A 22,331-nucleotide genomic window follows, 5' to 3' on the forward strand; every position below is an offset into this window, starting at 1 on the left:
ACTACGGCTGATATTGTATTGTACACTTGAAAATTGCTAAGAGAGCAGATCTTAAGTTTTCTCAACACACACACACAATGGTAATTATTTGAAGTGTTGGATGTGTTAATACTCGATTTTGCTAATCATTTCATTATGTATACATATCAGGCCTCACATTGCACACCTTAAATATATACAATTTTTGTTCGTCAATTATACTTCAATAAAGCTGGAAAAAAAAGAGGGTTAGTGCTTGATCATAGTTGTGATGGAAAAACAATGAATCCAAAGATTTATTTACAGATTTTACACTCTGAGAGGTAGGAGAGCTAAGGACCCTTTAGCCCAATTTATGTTTGATGGCTGCTTAATGTCCTTGGCATCATTTTATTGGAAAATTCCAGGTGACCAATCAGATGATATCTGCATGTAAAGCCTATATTACCAACAATGGAACTGCTTCGATCTGGAGCCAACCACAGGATGTTGCTGTGGAAAAAATATTATCTGCAATTAAACTGAAGCAGGTAATGGTCAACTTGATAATATATTTAGATTTTTTATTATTTTTACATTGTTTTTTGCCGATGCACCTTAAGTCATTTAGCAGTTATCATATTAGTGTTTGCTAAAAAGAATGGTAATCTTTTACTGTTAAGAAAACTTGAATGTTAATCAATCAGTCCCCCACATTTGTTCACTTACTTTACCCTTTTTGGGGGCCTGCTATGTGCCAACACCACACTAAGTACTAGAGATACAAAAATGAAGTAGTTTTCCTTAAGCTTCTTGTAGACGAACGGAGAGATACACAAAGAGTTAAGCTTCTACTAACACAGTGGGACCCAGGGGGAAAGGCTGCATCTTTGAGTCACCTTATGAATAATTAGGAGTTTGAACTTCCCTGGTGGTCCAGTGGTTAAGACTCCACATTTCCAACGCAGGGTGCATGGGTTTGATCCCTGGTCAGGGAAGTTCCGTATGCCATGTGGCCAAAAAGAAAAAAAAAAAAAAATTACGAGTTTGCTAGGTTGGGGGATGGGAAAAGATGACATCCCAGGCTGATGAAGGAGTAGCTACAGAGGCATGAAACTGAAAGGTTTTGTAATTCCACCCTAAATTTGCTGTCGCTTTCACTTAAGAGAATAAGGTTGATATCTTTGTTGTGTTCCCTTTCTTGTATTTTGGTTTTTACTTTAAGGAATACCAGCACTGCTTTCACAAGACCAAACAAAAGCTTAAACAAGATCCAAATGAAAAACAATTTGAATTCAGTGAGATGTATATTTTTGGAAAATTTGAAACTTTCCACAGACGTCTTGCCAAGATAATGGACATCCTTACTACCTTCAAGACATATTCAGTCCTACAAGATTCTAAGATTGAAGGACTGGAAAACATGGTCACTAAATACCAGGTACTGTTTTCAAAACTAAATTTGCTCCCCTTATCCATAATAAAACGTTAATGTGTCATGCAAATAACTGTATTCAGAAAGCTTTAAATAATCAGTCTCTAATGTAAAAGATAAGCTCATGGCCCTTAAACAATAAAGAAGTTAAATCTATTTGAGAATTGTGTAATGGTGCTAATATATTCTTTTCAGCTATGTGATTATGAGAATGACTTCCCTATAGCCTAAAATTAATCATCATTAGCAAAAGCGTTTTCATTAGTAGCACAAGAAAAATGTTTAAATATAACTTATTATTTCATTTATTCATGCAAGAACTATTTCATCAAGCATATACTGTGTGTCAGTCTCTCGTTGACCCTGAGTTCTGAGTGGTTGGCATCTGATTATATCTGCAGTTAAGCATTTATATGGACTCATGTTAGAAAAATAATAGGGATTGGATTTTATTTTAGCTCTACTATTTTTTTTTTTTGCGGTACGTGGGCCTCTCACTGTTATGGCCTCTCTCGTTGCGGAGCACAGGCTCCGGACGCCCAGGCCCAGCGGCCATGGCTCACGGGCCCAGCCGCTCTGCGGCATGTGGGATCTTCCTGGACCCAGGCACGAACCTGTGTCCCCTGCATCAGCAGGCGGACTCTCAACCACTGCGCTCCCAGGGAAGCCATAGCTCTACTATTCTTAATTATTTTGACTTTTGACAGCTTTATGTTGTAAGGATATATGTGTAACTAATCTTAGTTTTTAAAGTGGGCACAGGGATCTAATGTTTCGAAGAGTTTTAAAAAACAATTTGCAAACACCATGTGCTTTGCATTTTTAATGTGGATATAGTCAGTTTTTTCTTGTTTGGGGACAGTGACACTAAACCTTAACTTTTTTTGTACTTGAATTTGAAAAGGATCATATAATTTACTGTCACTCATTGATTTTTCTACTCTAAAAGTTTAGGTCGATATAAGAAATCTTTTCATTTCCTGAGTATATCAGATTTGGGGAGAGAAAAAGAAAAAACCTTTTCTATATATATACAGAAAGTTCTGCCTCTGAATCATCACATGGTTATTTTCTCCTTGGCCTCTAGATCTTGATTTAAATGACCCTCTCAATTAAGTTTTCCTTGAGCTGTTTCACCTCAGTCACTCTATGTTACTTATTTTATCACTGCCTGCCATTATCCTGTTCATTTATTTGTGACTTACATAGATTCCCACCCTCTATATATAGTGGGAAATATTTTAGGTGAGCTGTATGTAATCTGCAAGGTGGATAATCTATTCTCTGAAACTGACAGTTTTGCAAGACAAAGATGGAATATGTCCATTTATTTTTCAGTTTGGAATCTAGTTAATTTTTATTCTTAATGAAAAAAATAACTTTGGAGCATATTTAAAAGTTTATCTTTGAAGGAGAAGTTGAACTGTACATCTAAATGCAGATAAAGACTCTTCCAACCTGATAAAAATACTGGGGAGAAAAATTGCTTTCAAAATCTAAAGTGAAATACTGATTAAAATGGATGTACCAGGAGGTAGTGAGGTAAAATGTAGATGGTCCATGAAAGTGTAAGGTGAGATTTTCGTGTATTAGAACCAATGTGAGAAGCTCAAAGTGCGGACATGGAAATGAAACTCAGGGTTCTTGTGTGGATTCAGGGCCCTGTCCACCCCTCTGGCCTCCTCACCTGCTTCTCTTCTCCTCATTCAAAGTACTCCAGACACAGGACAGGTCACTTCAGCCCACCTTAGGGCTTGCAGAGCCTTTTTTCTGGAAAGTTCTGCCTCTGAATCATCACATGGTTATTTTCTCCTTGGCCTCTAGATCTTGATTTAAATGACCCTCTCAATTAAGTTTTCCTTGAGCTCTGTTTCACCTCAGTCACTCTATATTACTTATTTTTTCACTGTCTGCCATTATCCTGTTCATTTATTTGTGACTTACATAGATTCCCACCCTCTCTCCCCAACCGAGGATGTAAATTCCCGAGGGCAGGGATGTTTCTTTGTTCTGTTCATTTCTGTATCTTCCAAGTTTGCTGGCATATAATAGGTGTGCAATAAATATCTGTCAAGTAAATGATTTAGTAGATTGAGTTTGATTAGTTGGTTTAAAGGTCATGATTAATCAGCTTATTTACTTAATACTCTTAAGTGACCATTAAATCCAATCACAAAGCAGAATTTTCTAAGGGCCACAAATCTTTTAAAATATAACTTTAAAATGTAGGAATGTAGCTTTTCCATACTTCTTTTACACATTTCCTATAACATGATGGGTAGCATTATAGCATTATATATACACAATTTCTGAATAGACCTAATTTTGTAGTTATACGGCATGAAAGAGTAGGTTGTTTTAACTTGTAAACTTGATTCAAGAAGTTATGCAGCTTACACACTCTTGTCTATTGAGACACTTGAGGTGATGTTTAAATGGAAATATCTTTGAAGAAGCGTTTGTGGAAGCTGGCCCAACATTCTTCATAAAGATTATAGGCCTGTATCAACAGTGTGGGTACCGAGTTTGAGAACGGCTTAGTACCTGGTTAAGAATGATCACAGAGCATTAGGGCTCATTATTCAGAGCAAACAGAACTTTGGATAATAGTATTTTCAAGAAGATGAGTTTCCTAATTTGCACTGTTACAGTCACAGACTGCAGCTTTGGAGGAAGCAATTAATTCTAGAGATTCTTTAAATAGTAGATTATGGTTTGATATTTTATTTAGGACATTTGAGGCTTGGAGGATAGTTTTTCATCTGCAGATGTTATAACTGTGTTCTTCCTAAGTTGTTTGTATTCTGTTAAAGTCTTATTTATTTTCTGAGAAGACAAACTTTTCAATGAAAAATATTTTAGTAAATTCTACTTTGGGCTTGCCTGCTTCCTTCCTCCCTCCCTCCCTACTTCCCTCCCTCCCTCCCTTCCTTTCTTTTGGCTGCGTCAGGTCTTAGTTGCAGCACGTGGGATCTTCGTTGAGGCATGTGGGATCTTCCCTTGCTCTTCCCTTGAGGCGCACGGGCTTCTCTCTAGTTGTTGTGTGTGGGTTTTCTCTTTCTCTAGTTGTGGCGTGCAGGCTCCAGGGTGCATGGGCTCTGTAGTTGCGGCATGCAAGCTCTCTAGCTGAGGCACGTGAGCTCAGTAGTTGTGGCATGAGGGCTTAGTTGCGTCGCGACATGTGGGATCTTGGTTCCCCACCAGGGATTGAACGTGCGTCCGCTGCATTGCAAGGTGGATTCTTTACCACTGGGCCACTAGGGAAGTTCCCTGGGCTTCTTTTTCTTTTTCATTACTTCCGATGTAATTTGTAAGAAATTTTTAGACAGAACATCTTTCCTACTTTTCAGGTGAGGTTTTTATTTGATATTTTCCTTCAGAAATACATAAAGTCTCATGAAAATGCTTTCAAAATTATATATTTGAATGCATTCGGCAATATTATACTACCTGTAATATACATGAAGCAATGAGAATAATTAAAGAAATAAGGCTCCTCTTAAGTTGATTTTTGGGGAATGATTGCACAGGTTCTATATTTAAAGGTCATATTTACCTAATTAATGCAAGAATATTGAAATATTGTCTTATTTCTTTCATAACATTTCAGGGTATTGTCGCTACCATAAAAGAAAAGGAATATAATTTCTTAGACCAGCGGAAAATGGATTTTGAGCAGGATTATGAAGAGTTTTGCAAGCAGACTAATGACCTTCACGTAGGTTGGATAATGAAACTGCTGTTGACAGTCTGGTGTTTATTTTTTCCGTTCTGTGTAATGCTGGTTATCATTACCCATTCAGAAGGGTCTTCATCATGGAGGTGACCGATAGCAAGCTTGGCCTGCATTTTGTGATTTCAGATTAATGACTGAAGGCTCTTTTTCATGGTCATAAATATAGCTTTGGGTAATGATCTGTGATCACAGACTTCTGCATGTGTTCCATCTTAGATCTTAGGAAATTAACTTTTATCTTCCATTGAAACAGCATTATTAGAATATAGAAATTTGTTTCTGTTTGTTTGTTACTTTAGCAATGATTGTGACCAGAGGTAGCTTAAGCAAATAAATGATCAGCAATGCCTGGCAGATCTCAAAGGCAGGGTTACAGCTGGCCTTGAAACAGTGGTACCAGGACCGGCTCAGCACCTGGACCCCTCTTGGTCTCGAAGCCCCATTCTTTCTTCCTTCTCTTGTCCCTCCTCCCACCCCCGGACCAGCCCACAGGAGCAGCGTGTGGCCGTCAGCGGCTTCTGAGAACATATCACGGAACCAGCCTCATCTCCAAGTTCCTAAGGAAAAGGTTGGGTTAGCCAATTCTAATGTGGTGCCTTGTCCTGGACCTGTTAACTGTGGGGTCATATGGTAAAAGCAGAGGGGATGAGGTCCACTTGCGTGGTTGGGAGTGTTTATTATCAGCTGAGGAGAACCAGGGAGGGTAAGATTGGGAGACAACCTAACAGGTGTCCACTATAATCAACATGCAGACTTCTTTCCATCCCAGTGAGATCTAAAGTGTGCACCTTTCTGATTATTAAAGGAAAAGGATCATTCTGTTTCTTCTTTTCCAGAATTTTTGGTTTGAAATAAATGTATATACTTCAAGGGAAAAAGAGCTCCAAAGCGTTTCTGGAGGGATGATTGCAGCGTAGGACTCATAATAAAACTAGCTAATTCTATGTGTCAGGTCTGTTCTAAGCACTTTATGGATGGTGATTCATTTAATGCTCGCAATAGTCTGATAAAGTGGGTGCTCTCATTACCCTCTTTTTGGAGAGGAGGAGACCGATGGCTCTAGGATTCAAGTTTTAAACCATTATGCTGTAAGACACATTTCAGGTGATGGGAAGATAGAGTGCCGGTAGTAATTTAAGCACTGATCTCTTTTGGGGGCTGATTCAGATGTAAGGAGTGTGGATCTTGATCTCTTGTTGATGGGCGGTGGCAGATCCTGAGTCGGTGCTCCACGGTCAGTGTTTATTTGTCAAATCTTCATTTGTGTGTCCTAGCAGTTTCTGATCACATGGTACTTCAGTAGTTTGTATGTGGGATATAGGTAGATGGTGAACACCTTGAGGGCAGGAATTGTGTTCATTCCTATTTATGTCTCCAAGGCCTAGGGGATAGGACCTTATGCTACTGGAGAGCAAAGAATGTTTGCTGGATTAGTGTATGAGTTGCGAAATAATAAGGAGTAGACTGCTAAGTGAAATAAGTCAAGCAGAGAAAGACAAATACTGTGTGATATCACATATATGGAATCCAAAAAAATACAACAAATTAGTGAATATAACAAAAGAGAAGCAGACTCAGAGAAATAGAGAACAAATCAGTGGTTACCAGTGGGGAGAGGGAAGAGGGGAGGGGTAATATAGGGGTAGGGGATTAAGAGGTATAAACTATTAGGTATAAAATAAGCTCCAAGGATATATTATTCAACATGGGGAATATAGCCAATATTTTATAATAACTATAAATGGAGTATAACCTTAAAAAATCACATCCCAGTCCCACATATATCAGGGGCATCAGCTCTGAAAAAAAGCACAGGTTTTACTTTCAATGGAACATAAACGAAATGACCCAATAAAATGTTTGTTTTAAGAAAAAAATGGAAAAGAAAGATAATTACTGATAAGGTAACAAAAAAATAGGAACTAGATTTATTGCAATTAAACATGCATTTACTGTACATTATTTATGTATTAGACTTCTATGCTGTAGCTTATGGATACAGAAATAAATCAAGTTGATTTGCCCTCAGAAATCACATCAGACATGTGATATGATTGAAATATAAGTACATATATGTTATAGAACAGAGTAATGAATATATTATTAAAAAAGGGCAAAGAGCGGCTAAAATGGCTAATTATAAAAGTATAATATTCTGATATTGTACTGGGAAGTAAGGATCCAAAGATAAGTTGACATATTCCAAAGAAGTTCTAAAGAAACTTGTACGGAGAACAGACCTGCAAAACATTACATAGACTCTGAGAACTGCTACAACCCATAAGGTAGGGTGTGAACCTAGGAGAAAAACAGTTCCGTACTGTTGCTTGACTGGGATTAGGAAAGGCTCCACAGAGGAGGCCATGCTTGGTGTGAGAACATGATTGATGTTTTCCAAGTAAATGGAGCGGAAACGAGAGTAATGGGAAGAGCATTTCAAGACTGTGCCACATTTTATCATACTGAGAATATAATTTTATAAATGTTTTAAAGTCTGGTTTTTAAGCACTAGTTATAGATACTAATTCCTATTCTTCTTGAATTTTTTTTTTAATTCAACACTTTTATTCATCTTGTCTTCCATCTCAAAAATGGTCCACTTCTCTCCTCGGTTTGCTGACCAGTTTTCCTCTGACTTCTTTTTCCCTTTCTCCATCCACTTTCTCTTAACTAACCTTTTTACACTCTCTCCTTTAAATAATTCACGCACTGTCATGAATTCAGCCTTTGTTTCTGTAAAACTGGGGGGTATATACTGACCTTCCCATGACTCTGGATGTAGTGAGCGGGGGTGATGAGTCTTGGAGACGGAATGGAGAAAACCAGTAACTGTGGCATCTCCAAGATGTGAGACTGGAGGGTGTGTGTGTGTGGGAGCGCGAGATATACTGTCCATGAGTGATTTGGATCAGGGTTGTGTCCAGGGATCTGCTGTCAAGGGCATCAGGACCTGGGATCCTTTCCAGATTTCGGGCTCATGCTTATACTAATATCAAAGAGATGCAGCGCGTTAGAACCAGGCGGGCCATTGGAAGTCTAGAAGGATATTGTCTCCAGTGGGCAAAGTGAGGCACTGTTTAGTAAAGGACCAGCGTTTGAGGTGGCAAGCCGCCTTAGGAAAAACTGAGTAGGGCCTGAGAGCCCAGAGCTAAGAGGACTAGAAGATTCCACACCAGACTCCAAAAGCCTGAAAGAATGGACCTAAGGCTCAGAGAGAAGAGACTAAATTGAGGTCTTAGGTGTTCGTGAAGAGCTCAGTGTAGGCCTTTGTGAAGCCATAAGTTAGAAAAGCAAGGAAAACCAGGTCCAAGCGTTAGGGCTTGGTAAAGATTTACTGTGTCTCAAGTTCTGTATAGTTTATACTCGGATATTTTTATGTCGTGAAAAAATTTGAGTGTTTATTTAGATAGGCTAACTGTACAGTTCTTCAGTGCAAGAAGATTTCTTGATCCTAAGATGTGATGTTTGTGGAAGAAATATCTGGTCCAGTATCCCTGGGGCCTGCCATGGCACCAAACCCTATGACTGCTCTGGCCTTCACGTCCCTCTTTGTTCTGGCTTCTGGACATTTATCTTTCTTTAAGCTTAGATGAGTATTATCTTTTCTGTTATACTTTGTCCTATGTTGTATGTGTTTGCAGAGATGGGGAGCTCTTTTATCTTGTTGCTAAGTAGAATTTTTTGCAATGCTAATTCACTGTTCATAATCAGACTTTATTCTGTTTTAGAATGAGTTGCAGAAGTTCATGGATGTTACGTTTGAAAAGATTAAAAACACAAATCAAGCTCTAAGTATGTTAAAGAAATTTGAAAGGTAAAAATTTGAAAGACTTTTCTAAGTTCTATTTTCTAAATTGGGATAATATGAACATGGTTTAGCTTACGTTATTATTGCTATTATTATTTCATATTCTAGTGGGAAGGAAACCCTCTCTTGACAATCTGAGTAACAAGGCCACAGTTTTAAAGTTCTTCAGAGGATTAAGAATTTGTTTTATTTCCTCTCAGCTTTGAAGTACCTTGTGACTGCCTATCATAATATCACTTAATGTTTAAGTAATTTTTTTTTTTGCAGTACGCGGGCCTGTCACTGTTGTGGCCTCTCCTGTTGCGGAGCACAGGCTCTGGATGCGCAGGCTCAGCGGCCATGGCTCACGGGCCCAGCCGCTCGGCAGCATGTGGGATCTTCCCGGACCAGGGCACGAACCCGTGTCCCCTGCATTGGCAGGCAGACTCTCAACCACTGCGCCACCAGGGAAGCCCAGTGTTTAAGTAATTTGAAGAAACTCTAACCAAAAGTTTTGACTAGGTTTTAAGGATTGATACTATTTAAAAAAAAAACCCAAAAAACACTCTAGGGAATTCCCTGGTGGTCCAGTGGTTAGGACTTTGCACTCTCATTGCCAAGGTCCCGGGTTCACTCCCTGGTTGGGGAACTAAGATCCCATAAGCCAAAAAAAAAAAAAAAAGAAACAAACCAAAAAGCTATAACCTCTCTATTGTGATATGATTGACTGATTCCATTTTGATTTTTTAATATGCTAACACAAATATTTCATTCTCTTCCATCAGCATATGTTTTTACAATAAGTCTTAATAAATAAGATTTCTCAATATCATCCCATTAATTCAAGCCTTTCACTTTAAAAAAAAAAATCAGATTGGATATACGTAATCTCGGAATTAATGACAAATACCGGCGTATCCTTGAAAACTATGGGGCTGACATTGATATGATCTCGAAGCTGTATATGAAGCAGAAAGACGATCCTCCTTTGGCTCGAGACCAGCCTCCCATTGCTGGGAAGATTCTGTGGGCCCGACAGCTCTTCCACCGGATTCAGCAACCAATGCAGCTTTTCCAGCAGCACCCGTCTGTGCTCCAGACGGCAGAAGCCAAGCCTGTGATTCGCAGTTACAACAGGGTGGCCAAGGTCCTCCTGGCGTTTGAAGTTCTCTACCACAGGGCATGGCTTCAGCAAGTGAGTCTCTGCATGTATGCTCTTCAAAGACGACTCCATAAGAATTTATAAACTGCTAGCATTGGGCAGTTTTATTCCCATAGAAAGTTGAGTTTGTGGGTATTTTATAAGACAGGGTTGGTTGACTCTAAGTAATCAGTCAAAGAGTGTAATATGTCCCTGAAGAAAAACAATAATTAATTTTGGAAAAAAGATCGTAAGCCAGGTAACAGAAACTCATTTTTAAAAAAATAAATTAGTTATTTACTTATTGGCTGCGTTGGGTCTTCGTTGCTGCACGTGGGCTTTCTATGGTTGCGGTGAGCCGGGGCCTACTCTTCGACTTGGTGCGCGGGCTTCTCATTGCGGTGGCTTCTCTTATTGCGGAGCACAGGCTCTAGGCGCGTGGGCTTCAGTAGTTGTGGCTCGTGGGCTCTAGAGCGCAGGCTCAGTAGTTGTGGCACACGGGCTTAATTGCTCCTTGACATGTGGGATCTTCCCGGACCAGGGCTCAAACCCGTGTCCCCTGCATTGGCAGGCGGATTCTTAAGCACTGCGCCACCAGGGAAGCCCCAGAAACTCATTTTTATTTAATTTATAAACTCCTAAGGAAGAAGATCCTGTTTATGGGATCCTGTACCTGGTTGATTAGGATTTCTCTTTCTTTTACTTTCTCCATTGTGTCCGTGAACACTAGTATGCCTGTTAAACAAAGTTTTAAATTTTATTTGGCCGTACTAGGTTAATCAAATTATATTTCATACCCTACCAACACTTGTATTTCTTTGTAGATTGACAGGAAGTATTTTGGAGGATAAAATTCAGCCTAACAAGGCCTCTAAAATGGTATCTCATTTTCCTAGTTCAAATTTTGGTGTCTGAATCAACAACAGAGATGTCTCTGTAGTGTTTTACCTTGCTTTTCTAGATAACTGAAGACTGAGCTTGGTAGGTTTCATGAAACTTTTTTTTTTTTAAAATCCAGACGCGCAGGCCCAGCGGCCGTGGCTCACGGGCCCAGCCGCTCCGCGGCACGTGGGACCCTCCCGGACCGGGGCACGAACCCGTGTCCCCCGCATCGGCGCTTTGACTCTCAACCACTGCGCCACCAGGGTAGGCCTCATGAAACTTTTATTAGGAAAAATAACTGAGTAGACATGAAGGTATCAGGGAGTGAAGTGGCTTTTGAGAAGTCACCTTTATTGCAGTATCCACTTATCAGGTGTGAGAGATTCATGACACAAGCATTTTGTTGAATTGACTATACATCACCACCAAGAACTTGAAAACTCTTTCCTGAGAGTGAAGTTAGGAGAAGAGTGAGAGACCCCATTGTCTTTAGTTTGAGAAGCTCAAATCCATGGAAGAAGATGTAATGACCTTCATTCCCAGAAATGGCCAAGCTAGATACCCTGTGTCTGCATTGAACTCTCTAATAGTAACAATGTTGATCTCTTCTCACAGACTGAAGAAATTCATGTAGGACTTGAGGCTTCTTTATTGGTGAAGGCTCCCGGCACAGGGGAATTGTTTGTAAACTTTGATCCTCAGATATTAATCTTATTTAGAGAAACAGAGTGCATGTCACAGATGGGTCTGGAAGTTTCACCATTTGCAGCTTCCCTTTTCCGGAAACGAGACATATACAAAAAGAACTTCAGTAACATGAAGGTATAGTACTTTTATTTTTTTTTCCCTTCTTGGCTAGCCCCAGTGTGCATTAAAAAAAAACTCTGGTGGTGTGTCACTGTTGAGAAGCAGAAAGTGTCCAGGACGACTGTAGTGGAGTGACTGAGGCTAGAATGTAGAGTTGGCGAGGGCCAGGTCATCATAGAGCTTGTAAACCAAGGTTACACGTTTGAGTGCACCAGGAAGCCATTAGAGGAATCTGAGCAGGAGAAAAAGGCATGATGTCTTTTACAATAAAAATCATTCTTTCTGCTGGGTGAGGAATAGATTCTAAGGGGACAAAAAGGGTCAGTGTGAGGCTAGTTTGAGAGCTGTTGCACCGGTTCAGGATGGAGATGATGGCAGCTTGAACTAGGATGCAGCAGACTAGTAGATCAGTGAACTAGAGAATGATGTCAACAGGCAGGTTATGAGAGAACTCAAGGATGATCCCTTTGTTTTTGGTGTGAGCAACTCAATGGAATTATTCAGTCGTTACATTGCTTGTATTCTGCACACATGTTCAGTAACATACAGTGGCCCCAAATGGAAGTTCCACTCGTGGAGATGGCAAAGACTGGAACTAGCTTGTTTTGGGGGGCAGAAAGGAATCAATAGCTCCCATCTTAAGTATAAGATGAGTTTTAGAGATCCAAGTAGAGGTGTTATCCAAGCAGATAGATATGTAAGTCTGGAGTTGAGTGGAGAAGTCAAAGTTGAAGGCGTATTTTTGAGAGTTATTAGAATACAGTTGCTATTTAAAGTCATTGTCCTGTATGAGATTTCCAAGGAGGAGAATATAAAGAAGAGTAGAGGGCCTACGTTAAACCCTGAGTTGTTCCAATATTAACAGGTCTGATAGAAGAGGACAAATATGCTGGTAAAATTAAGGATTGGCCTTTGAGGCAGGTAGAAACCAAGTGTCAAGGAAGCCAAGGGTAAGAAAAACCTCATGATGGAGGGAATGGTCACCAGTGACAAATGCTGCCCAGAGGATGCTCAAGATGAGGTCAGAGGTGCTGCCACAACATTTGACAACATGGAAACCATTGTTACAACTTTATAGTGGCCAATATCATAGGACAAGCCCTATAAGGCCACACATTTGCATAATGCTTTACATTTCAAACCGTTTTCATATTCATTATTTCATTTAGTATTTTCGACAGCCATGTTAGGTAATTGCAATAGAGTACTATTCCATTATTTTAGAGATGACAAAACCGTGGCTTAGAGAAATTAAGTGACGTAGCCAAGGTCTCATAGCTAGTAAGTTGCAGAGGTAGGACAAGAACCCAAACTTGTAGTCTACTGTTTTCCCACTCTTTCATGTTATATTAAAAAGTTAATATTGGCAATGGACAGACATTCCTCAAATGTAAGCTCATCAGATACTAGTCAGAATGTTGGAATTCCCTTTTAGATTTTTCTTGGATGTTAGAAAAATAACTAAGTCAATCTACATATTTGCAAAGAAACAGTTAGTTTTACTATATATAAAATAGGTAAACAACAGGGACCCACTCTAGAGCACAGGGAACTATACTCAATATTTTGTAATAACCTATAATGGAAAAGAATCTGAAAAAGAATATATATATATATGTGTATGTGTATAACTGAATCACTTTGCTGTACATTTGAAACTAATACAACATTGTAAATTAAATATACTTCAATAAAAAATAAACAAAAAAGGAAAAAGAAAGTAGTTTTATTAAGAAACACTGTTGATCAGAATATAAAATTACTAATGATAATTTTGTCCACAGAATTGCTGTTTCAGTTATCTGTTGCATGTAGCAAACAATCCCAAAATATAGTGGCTTAAAGCAACCATTTCATTATACCTCATGATTCTGTGAATAAAGAATTTAAGCAAGGCTTGGCTAGGTGATCCTTCTGTTCCATGTGGCATTGACTAAGATTACTTAGTTCAGTTGGCAGATGTTTGATCTGGAAGGTCCAAGAAGGACTCATTCTCTGGTTCTTTGGCGGGAATGGCTGGAAGTTTCGCTTAGCTGGGGCTAAGGACTGGAGAATCAATGTGAGCATTCCGGGATGGAGGCCTCAGGGTAGTAGAATTTCTTATAATGTAATTCAGGTTTCCAACGGTGGGTGTTACGGTAAGCAGGGAGGAAGCCACATGGACTTTTGGACAGCCTCAGATGTCTCATAGCATCATTTCTGTTGTCTTCTGTTGGGCTTCATAAGCCCACCCAGATTCAAGGAGAGGGGACATAGACCCCACCCCATTAAGGGAGGACGGTCAAAGAATGTTTTAAAACCACCACAGCTGTAAACGACAATTCTAGCAAGTGAATTATCATCTGGGTGACATTTATTGTATCTTGAGGTTGAAAGCGTTAAAGGTTCCCACTCACTGCAAGTACCTGGTAAGAGCAGATCTAGTGACATGTTTTGGGGACTATCTCAGGTGTTGCTGAGTCATTGTGCTGCATATTTAACAGTTTTCAGGCTTCTACAGACATGCTGAAGTAGCTGAGAGTTTGTTTTCTTCATCTATTCCTTGGAAGGCAGTTCAAACTAGAAAGAGATGAGCCAGCATAGACTAATAGTTAAGAATACAGATTCTGAAGTCAATCTGGATTGAAAGCGTTATCTTTGGGCCAATTACTTTACCCTTCTAAGCCTCAGTTTTTCATTTATAAAATGGGTGAATAATACCTCCTAGATTAAAGGATTAAGGTAGGAAGTAAAAGGCCTGCTGGAGGCTGATTTAAGAATTGCTTCCCAAATAGAATAAGTGATGAACATTGAAAAAAAGGTAAGCAGTGGATAAACGGTTCAGGAGATATATAAGTAGCTGCTAATAGAACCATCAACTTTAGGTGTTTCATGGAAATTGAAAGGACATTACAGAAATTGTGGAAAAGTATTAAATGAAGAAAAGATTACGTAGTCCAATGGGAAATGTTGAGTTTAACACAATTCACAAAGACTGTTGGGCTTCTTACTTCCTTCTTGCAATTTTCTCAGAATCATTACTATTAATTGTGACTGTCAAAGAAGGGAGACATTGTGTACAGTGTTTTCCAAACTTATCCACCCAGGGACCATTTTTCTTACAGAATCTCTTGTGGCTTGCATTTCAGCGTAAACACCTTGGGAAACAGTGACCTAATGACAAAGTAGTACCCACACACACATTACAAAGATGAGCTTAAAAACAATTGTATTTAAGAAGTACATTAAAGTTGCTTTCTTATAATTAATTATTATTAATATTAACATTGCCATAAAAGGTAGGCTGGAAGTACTATCAGTCTTATTTAAATATGGTAACATGTGAACAAAATACTGACACAGTTTAACATTATACAGCAGGTAAATTTCAATGGAGGACCATGAGTTTCTGATCACAAATGCTTGTTCTAATAACAGCTAGTTAGTTAATCAGAGAAATATTGATTGATCATCTTCTATGTGCCAGGCACTGTTTCAGGCACATTGAACAAAGCAGACAACATTCTTGTCCTTTAACTTGCTCTTAAGTTCTTTTTCTCTCCTCCTCAGTCGTATTTATTAGATTAGGAATTTGTATCTATGGAGAGATTTCTTGCCTGTTCTATTCTTATTATGTTTTGGCTGTTTTACTTGCCAGGCTGCTATTGGAGCCCTGCAACTGGATCCTAAATAAAAGTAATCATTTTGGATAAAAATGAACTATTAATAGATATTCAAAGTGAGATATTATTTGGTTACTTCACCCCTATTTCCCTGCAGATGATGCTGGCTGAATATCAGAGAGTGAAGTCAAAAATGCCTCCCATTATAGAGCAACTGATGGTCCCTCATTTGGCAAAGGTGGATGAAGCTCTGCAGCCTGGCCTGGCTGCACTGACCTGGACATCACTGAACATTAAGATGTACTTGAAAGATGCTTTTGCAAAGATCAGTAAGTCTGTTTAAATGGTTATTATTTTTCAATTCAAAAGGCTGAGTTTTTAAGGTCTATTGTATAATTTCTTATAGATGTTGTGATATAAATAATGAAACAAGGAGTGATATTCTTAAGCTGTTCTCTAAGGAATTTTTACCAAGTATATGAAGTCATTAATTTCCTGGAAACTATATATATTCAGTATTTAATTTTATCCCCCGAGGCTAACTACATTTTAAAATTATACTTACTGTTGGCCATTAGACATTAAAGGAACTTGAGTCATTCAGCTTTTTATATTAATAGGTTGGTGTATTCTGAGACCCCGATTTGAAAGATGTGATTTGGACACAGCAGACTGCTGAACAGCAGGATATATGGGAAAAGTTTAAGCAAACATTTTTTCCTAATGAGGGATATAATATACTTTAAAATATATGTAACGTGGTGTATTCCATTAAATACAGTTTCCCAGAATGTGTACAAGTATGCTGCAAAGAAGTCTAGGCTCAGATAAGTCTGGGAAATCCAGGTTAATCAAAGTCAGGCAGATTTCTCTTCTGGAGGACTTTTCAGAGCCCTTGATATGCCAATATTTAGTGGTCTCCAAAAGTGGGCTCCTGTAGGTGGCATTTCCCAGAATTCCTTGGCTGCTTAACCAGGAAAGCACGTTAACACCTTGTAGACCCTCTGTGGTGGACAGTGGAACACAGGTTGGAACATGGTGATAGAGGGATTGTTCTAGGAAGACTTAGAAATCATCATTCTCTCCTACACAGTGTCCTCACCTGCTCTCCATGCCCTAATTCTCCCCATGTTTTATACCCCAGAGTACGTCCCACTCCCAAGAAGCCCACTCAGACTATTCTACCACACAGGACCACTTTTTCCTGTGACTTCTGTTTCACATTGGGACTAAAGAATCTGTATTTTGATTTCTTCTAATGGTTCTATCTTTCTCCCCATGCTGACTGCAAAGGGCTTGAAAATCAGGCTCTTTCTTATGCTTTTGTATTACTCTGAGTTGGGTTTGTACTAGACAGCCAGACACATATGGATTCATCATTGCAATCGTTTTATATAGTTAATCTCTTAACATTTCTTTTTCTCCGTAACCCCTTTCCTACCCTTTGATCCCATCACCTCATTTCTGGGTCACTCCTTCCTGAGCCTCCCTTCTACATACCCCTCGTGATAACTTATTCTCTCTCTCTTCCTCTCGTATTTGTGGCTGCTGAAATAGTACCTAGTCTATTTATAGCCTAAGTTTTAAAGAGCTTGTCTTATTAGTATGTTTTCACTGTACCTTCCAAGTAACTGAGAGCTCAGAAGGGTCCACCTGCTTACTTTCCCACATGCACTATACTCAAGAATATTTATAGGTACTGGGCTGGGTGGGGTAGAGGAGTGAGGAATTTATGGTTGAACCCTCTTACCCTCTTTGTTTTGCTTTGTAGATTTGGGGACTAGATTCAAAGATAAATTGTGAAGGGGTCTTTGGATATGCATGAGATGTGTTTTAGGCTCATTACAATTTGAGGGTTGAATAATATAAAATGCATGAACCATAGCATTATAAGAATGGAGAAGATCCTCTGAGATGGAGGAATGCTCAGGGTTCGATGCCGGCACAGGAGGAGGGGGCCATGCGAATATGGGCAGATTCACAGAAAGCCTCCTGGGGGAGATGCGTTTGAGCTGACTTCAAGTTTGAGTCAGAGTAAGGCAGGCTGAGAAAGCTGGGAAACTGGTTTAAAAAAGAACAGTGTGTTGGGACTTCCCTGGTGGCGCAGTGGTTGAGAGTCCATCTGCCAATGCAGGGGACACGGGATCAAGCCCTGCTCCGGGAAGATCCCACATGCTGTGGAGCAACTAAGCCCATGAGCCACAACTACCGAGCCTGCGCTCTAGAGCCTGCGAGCCACAACTACTAACCCCACGTGCCGCAACTGCTGAAGCTCACGCGCCTAGAGCCCGTGCTCCACAACAAGAGAAGCCACCGCAATGAGAAGCCTGTGTACCACAACAAAGAGTAGCCCCCGCTCACCGCAACTAGAGAAAGCCCGCGCGCAGCAACGAAGACCCAACACAGCCAAAAATAAGTAAATAAGTAAAATTAAAAAAAAAAAAATAAAGAAAGAACAGTGTGAGAAAACCAAGTATGAAACAGCTCTATGGAGCAACTTTAATCCTGATTTTGCTACTGAAATTTAATCATGTTTTTTTTTTTTTTTTTTTTTTTTAAACAAAATGCTTAATCTCTTTTATTTTTTTCCAAAGAGGCCCTGGAGTTGCTGATTGACAGGGTCAATGATTTGATCGAGTTCCGCATCGATGCCATCCTGGAAGAAATGAGTAGCACGCCTCTTTGTCAACTCCCCAGGGAGGAGCCACTTACCTGTGAAGAGTTTCTCCAAATGACAAAGGTTATTAGAAGACTGATGTTTTTATTTAAATTTTGTTTTGTGATTCATTTTTCTATAAAGGGCATTTTTGGGAGCATAAATTAAATTTGTTTTCTCTATGCATGACTGGTCTGTGATAGATGTGATTCAAAAGAGGAGCCTTCAGACAATAATTTGAAAATGAAGAGGAATGTACCTGAGGGGTCACGTAGACATGAAGAACAAATCATCTCTTTTCAGATCAGTAGGCGGGAAATTGTCATGGAGCACATTTCTCATTTCCTATAGTTTGTGAAGAATAGAGCTATTTTGCTGAAGAGCTTCTAATAAGCTAGGGTTAATTAATAAAATAATTGTTTTAAACAGTTTCTGGGTAGAATTTCTTCTTTAAACGTTTCTGTAGAGCAGCATTTCCCAAACTGGTGTTCTGTGGCACACGGTTCTGGAGCCATTGCTGGGGAAGCTGGAAAAGGCGGGGTCTGTGTTCATTCTGCTTGGGGTAAAGACTGTACATTCCTTTCCCCATTCAGATTCTCTTCACATTAACGTTTTAGAATAAAGACCTTCAGAAGGGCTCCTGGGAGTGTCTAGTTAACTTTCTTTAATCCATTATTTCTCAAATTTTAATTTGCATTTTGATTACCAAAGTGAATGATTACCAATATAAAAGAATGCTTTCTCTCGAATATGTTTACTTCTTGTAATTCATTTAGTCCTTCAACAATTTTTGTGGAGCTCCTATGCGAACCACTATTTGGGAATAAAACAGTGAACAAAACTGATGCAATCCTTGCCATTGTGATGCCCACTTTCAAGTGGAAGATATAGAAAAACAAGCAAACAAAAAAAGCCAATAAACAAACAACATGCCAGGTGATGATAAGTTCCATGGAGAAAAATTAAGAGGATGGTGGAGGAAAGGAGTACCTGACAGAGTTGTGATTTTATGTTGATGGTCAGGGATGACTTATGTGATTACATCTGAACATAGGAAGTGAGGGAGCAAGCCATGTGAATATCTTTGGGGAAAAACATTCCAGGCAGAGGGAACAGCAAGTGAAAAGGCCCCGAGGCAGGAGCTTCTTATGGTAGAAAGATGTTGAGTTGAAGTTCATTGCGTATGTTCATATGCTGAGGGGGAAAATCAAGTAGAGAAGGAAAAAGGGAATGGTTGGTAAGCATAGTCTCTGGCGAAGCAGCAAAGTGTGACTTAGATTGTGTGATTATGTATTCTTTTTTAAAAATTAATTAATTTTTGGCTGCATTGGGTCTTCATTGCTGTGCGTGGGCTTTCTCTAGTTGCGGCCAGTGGGAGCTACTCTTCTTTGCAGTGCGCGGACTTCTCATTACGGTAGCTTCTCTTGTGGAGCACGGGCTCTAGGTGCGTGGGCTCAGTAGTTGTGGCTTGCGGGCTCTAGAGCTCAGGCTCAGCAGTTGTGTCGCACGGGCTTAGTTGCTCCGCGGCATGTGGGATCTTCCTGGACCGGGGCTTGAATCCGTGTCCCCTGCATTGGCAGGTGGATTCTTAACCACTGCACCACCAGGGAAGTCCCTATGTATTCTTTTTTTTTTTTTTTTTTTTTTTTTTTTTTTTTTTTTTTAGGCGATCTCCGCGTCTTACTCTTCCGCCATCTTCAAGGTCCTCCCCCTATGTATTCTTAAATAGAAGAACAAACGTTGCATTCACTGACAAAGGAGGAAAAGGGGTTAATGATGGAGGCTGATTTGTCTTCTGGATAAGGGCATGGGGTCAGGGCCATGTTGTGGCCTCCATTTGCTTTGTGCTATAGAAATCAAGGTTATTATCTGAGGACGATGAGGGAGGATGGTGTAAGGATTTGAGGACGCAAGAATTTGAGGACACAGCAGTTATGGGGCCTGGTAGAGAAATATGACTGGAGTCATGTAGAATGATCCTTGGGTAGCATTAGGGGCCTGCCTGAGTTTGGGGACCATGAATTTCCAGGACCAACACCTGCCTTGCCATGACCTCTGTGTGCAAGTGGAGAGGGTAGATGCCCTGGTTCATTTGGGTTGGGCTTCTCCTGGGTAGGGCTGTGGAAACAGGTGATGCAGTAAAGGCTGTTGGCAAAGGAATAATCCACGTGGGAAATCATGTCCTTAGGGGAGGGTGTGTAGAGTCAGAGGATTTAAGATGAAGGCTTTAAAAAATGTTAGCAATCTCTCAGAGAACAGGGAGTTAGTTCATTGTTTATATGGAATGAGGTAAGCAAGCTTTGCAAACAAACGTCCTCCTGTGTTTGTATGTGATTTGCTGATCGATAATAATAACAAGCACTTCTTGGGTACTTACTTTGTGGCAGGCACTCTTCTTATCATTTTACATACATTGCCTTTTGGAATTCTCACAACAATCTGAGGTAGGTTCTACCATAATCAGCATTTTACAGACGTGGGAATCAAGGCCCGAGATTTTCCAGAATCACACAGAGCTAGGATTTGAATCCAGGTAGTTTGGTGCCAGAGTCTATACTTGTTACTGTACTTGTTGCTGGACGGCGCTAACTCTATTCCCTCCCTTACCCAACTTCTGACCTGCATCTTTTTCATAACTGTCTGTAGGCTAAGGATGGTGATTATTAGTTAAGTGAAGTTCTGAGCTGGGAGTTATTTTATACTTTATTTGATGGTAAAGAAGTTTAATAGTTTCAGAACACATCAGAATCTTCCTGTTTTAATGATATCAAAATGCCATATGCCCTACAGCAGTGGAATGGAGGTGAATGTCATGGGTAATGAGGAGGTAAATGAACCATGAAGTTAATGCTTGGAGTGGAGGGTCCATGAGCACATTAGAGAATCTTGAGATGAATCATGGTGGAACTTGGGAAGGAGCTGGAGACTATGACCTACTCACAGTCTATTGCTTTATGGGCTTGTTTTCCAACCAGGTGGTAAATCACTGACTATCTCTCTGTCTGTCTATCTTGATTAAAGTGCTCCAGTATATTCGTTTATATTTGTTAAATCTCATTCTTGAGAAATGCGTAATCCAGTTGGAGGCAGGGGGATATCTGAAATTAATTAGGGGTTGATGATGGACTGTTGGCAAAGGTGAAGAGAGAAGGAAGGCTGGCTAGAGCAGATTTATGTGAAATGAAGGAAACTTCATGGGAAGAGAGGCAGTTCATGACTTTTGGAGTTATTTCCTCCACTGCTGGAGAAGTAAGTGTAATTTTGGTCCATCTATGATCCAGTTGGTTCTCTTGTCTTTAACACATTCCTTTACAGGATGCCTGGCCTGGGTTAGTGTGAGAGGCATGGCCAAGCATTGTTGGGGACCAAGATCTCATCTGGAGGCTGAACCTATGTGCCCTCAAGAGCTAGTTAAACAAATATGACACGGTGCTAATTTTTATTTTTTTTTTAATAGGACCTTTGTGTAAATGGTGCTCAGATACTACACTTTAAAAGCTCATTAGTGGAGGAAGCAGTCAATGAGCTAATAAATATATTGCTGGATGTGGAAGTTTCATCTAAGGAAGACAGAGAGAAAGCATCCAATATGAATAGTACTGATTCAAAAAATGAAATTTCGGGTAAGACAGAGGGTAATGGGAGGGTCTTGTTTTTCTAGGACATTAATGAAAATTAAAATTTAATTTTCTACATGGCAATGAATTTCACACTCTAAAAAGACCCTCCCAATTTTATAAGCACATTTATAAATCTGAAATTATGATTCAGAGCACATTTTAATGATGCCATGTCATTCATTCCCATTACTTTTTGTTCGACTCTACAAGCATGTACTTTGCATTGGCCCTTGTTAGCTCTCTTTGCATTTAGGTCTAAAGGTATGTTTTTTCACTATCAGTAGAGTAGGATGGTTTATGGATTGGAATCCCCACTGAGGTACGTCTACACCAGAGCATAGGGCTTGCAGGACAGAGGAGGACACTGAGAGGCTGAGGACGGTCGCTGTTCCCCAAGGGTTTATGGTTATTGGTGGAAGAGAGAACCCAGAGAACGAGCACCCAGGCGCCCAGGCCCTGTCGTTCTTTTGTGGCCACAGCTCCTGCCTCTCCTCCTGTTTCCGCACATCGAGGAGGAGAGGTCTCTTCAGACTGCCTGGTGCCCTGAGTTCGTCTCCCTATCCTTTGATGGCCTCATTTCATAAGAAGTGTGACCTTTGAGTATTATTCAACTTGCATGTAATTTATCTTAATTTTCTTCTCTTTAACTGCAGTAGATGGTTTTCTGTCTGTCTCTTTCTCTCTTTCCCCGTTCCCATCTCTTTCAA

The 22,331-nt window shown here is 39.9% G+C and overlaps 1 protein-coding gene across 1 annotated transcript in view; it reads left to right on the forward strand.

Annotated features, from left to right (window-relative positions):
- Positions 1-22,331, forward strand: part of DNAH5 (dynein axonemal heavy chain 5) — a 200,419-nt gene that overhangs the window by 11,611 nt on the left and 166,477 nt on the right. The window contains exons 8-16 of the mRNA XM_024741734.1: positions 387-509; positions 1,184-1,399; positions 5,004-5,111; positions 8,858-8,943; positions 9,790-10,111; positions 11,555-11,761; positions 15,506-15,677; positions 17,943-18,088; positions 21,462-21,627. Coding sequence (XP_024597502.1) covers positions 387-509; positions 1,184-1,399; positions 5,004-5,111; positions 8,858-8,943; positions 9,790-10,111; positions 11,555-11,761; positions 15,506-15,677; positions 17,943-18,088; positions 21,462-21,627 — 1,546 coding nt within the window. The remainder of the gene's footprint in view (positions 1-386; positions 510-1,183; positions 1,400-5,003; positions 5,112-8,857; positions 8,944-9,789; positions 10,112-11,554; positions 11,762-15,505; positions 15,678-17,942; positions 18,089-21,461; positions 21,628-22,331) is intronic.

This window comes from Neophocaena asiaeorientalis, unplaced genomic scaffold, assembly GCF_003031525.2.
Source record: "Neophocaena asiaeorientalis asiaeorientalis breed wild unplaced genomic scaffold, Neophocaena_asiaeorientalis_V1.1 scaffold10, whole genome shotgun sequence".
In the NCBI taxonomy this organism is placed as follows: domain Eukaryota; kingdom Metazoa; phylum Chordata; class Mammalia; order Artiodactyla; family Phocoenidae; genus Neophocaena; species Neophocaena asiaeorientalis.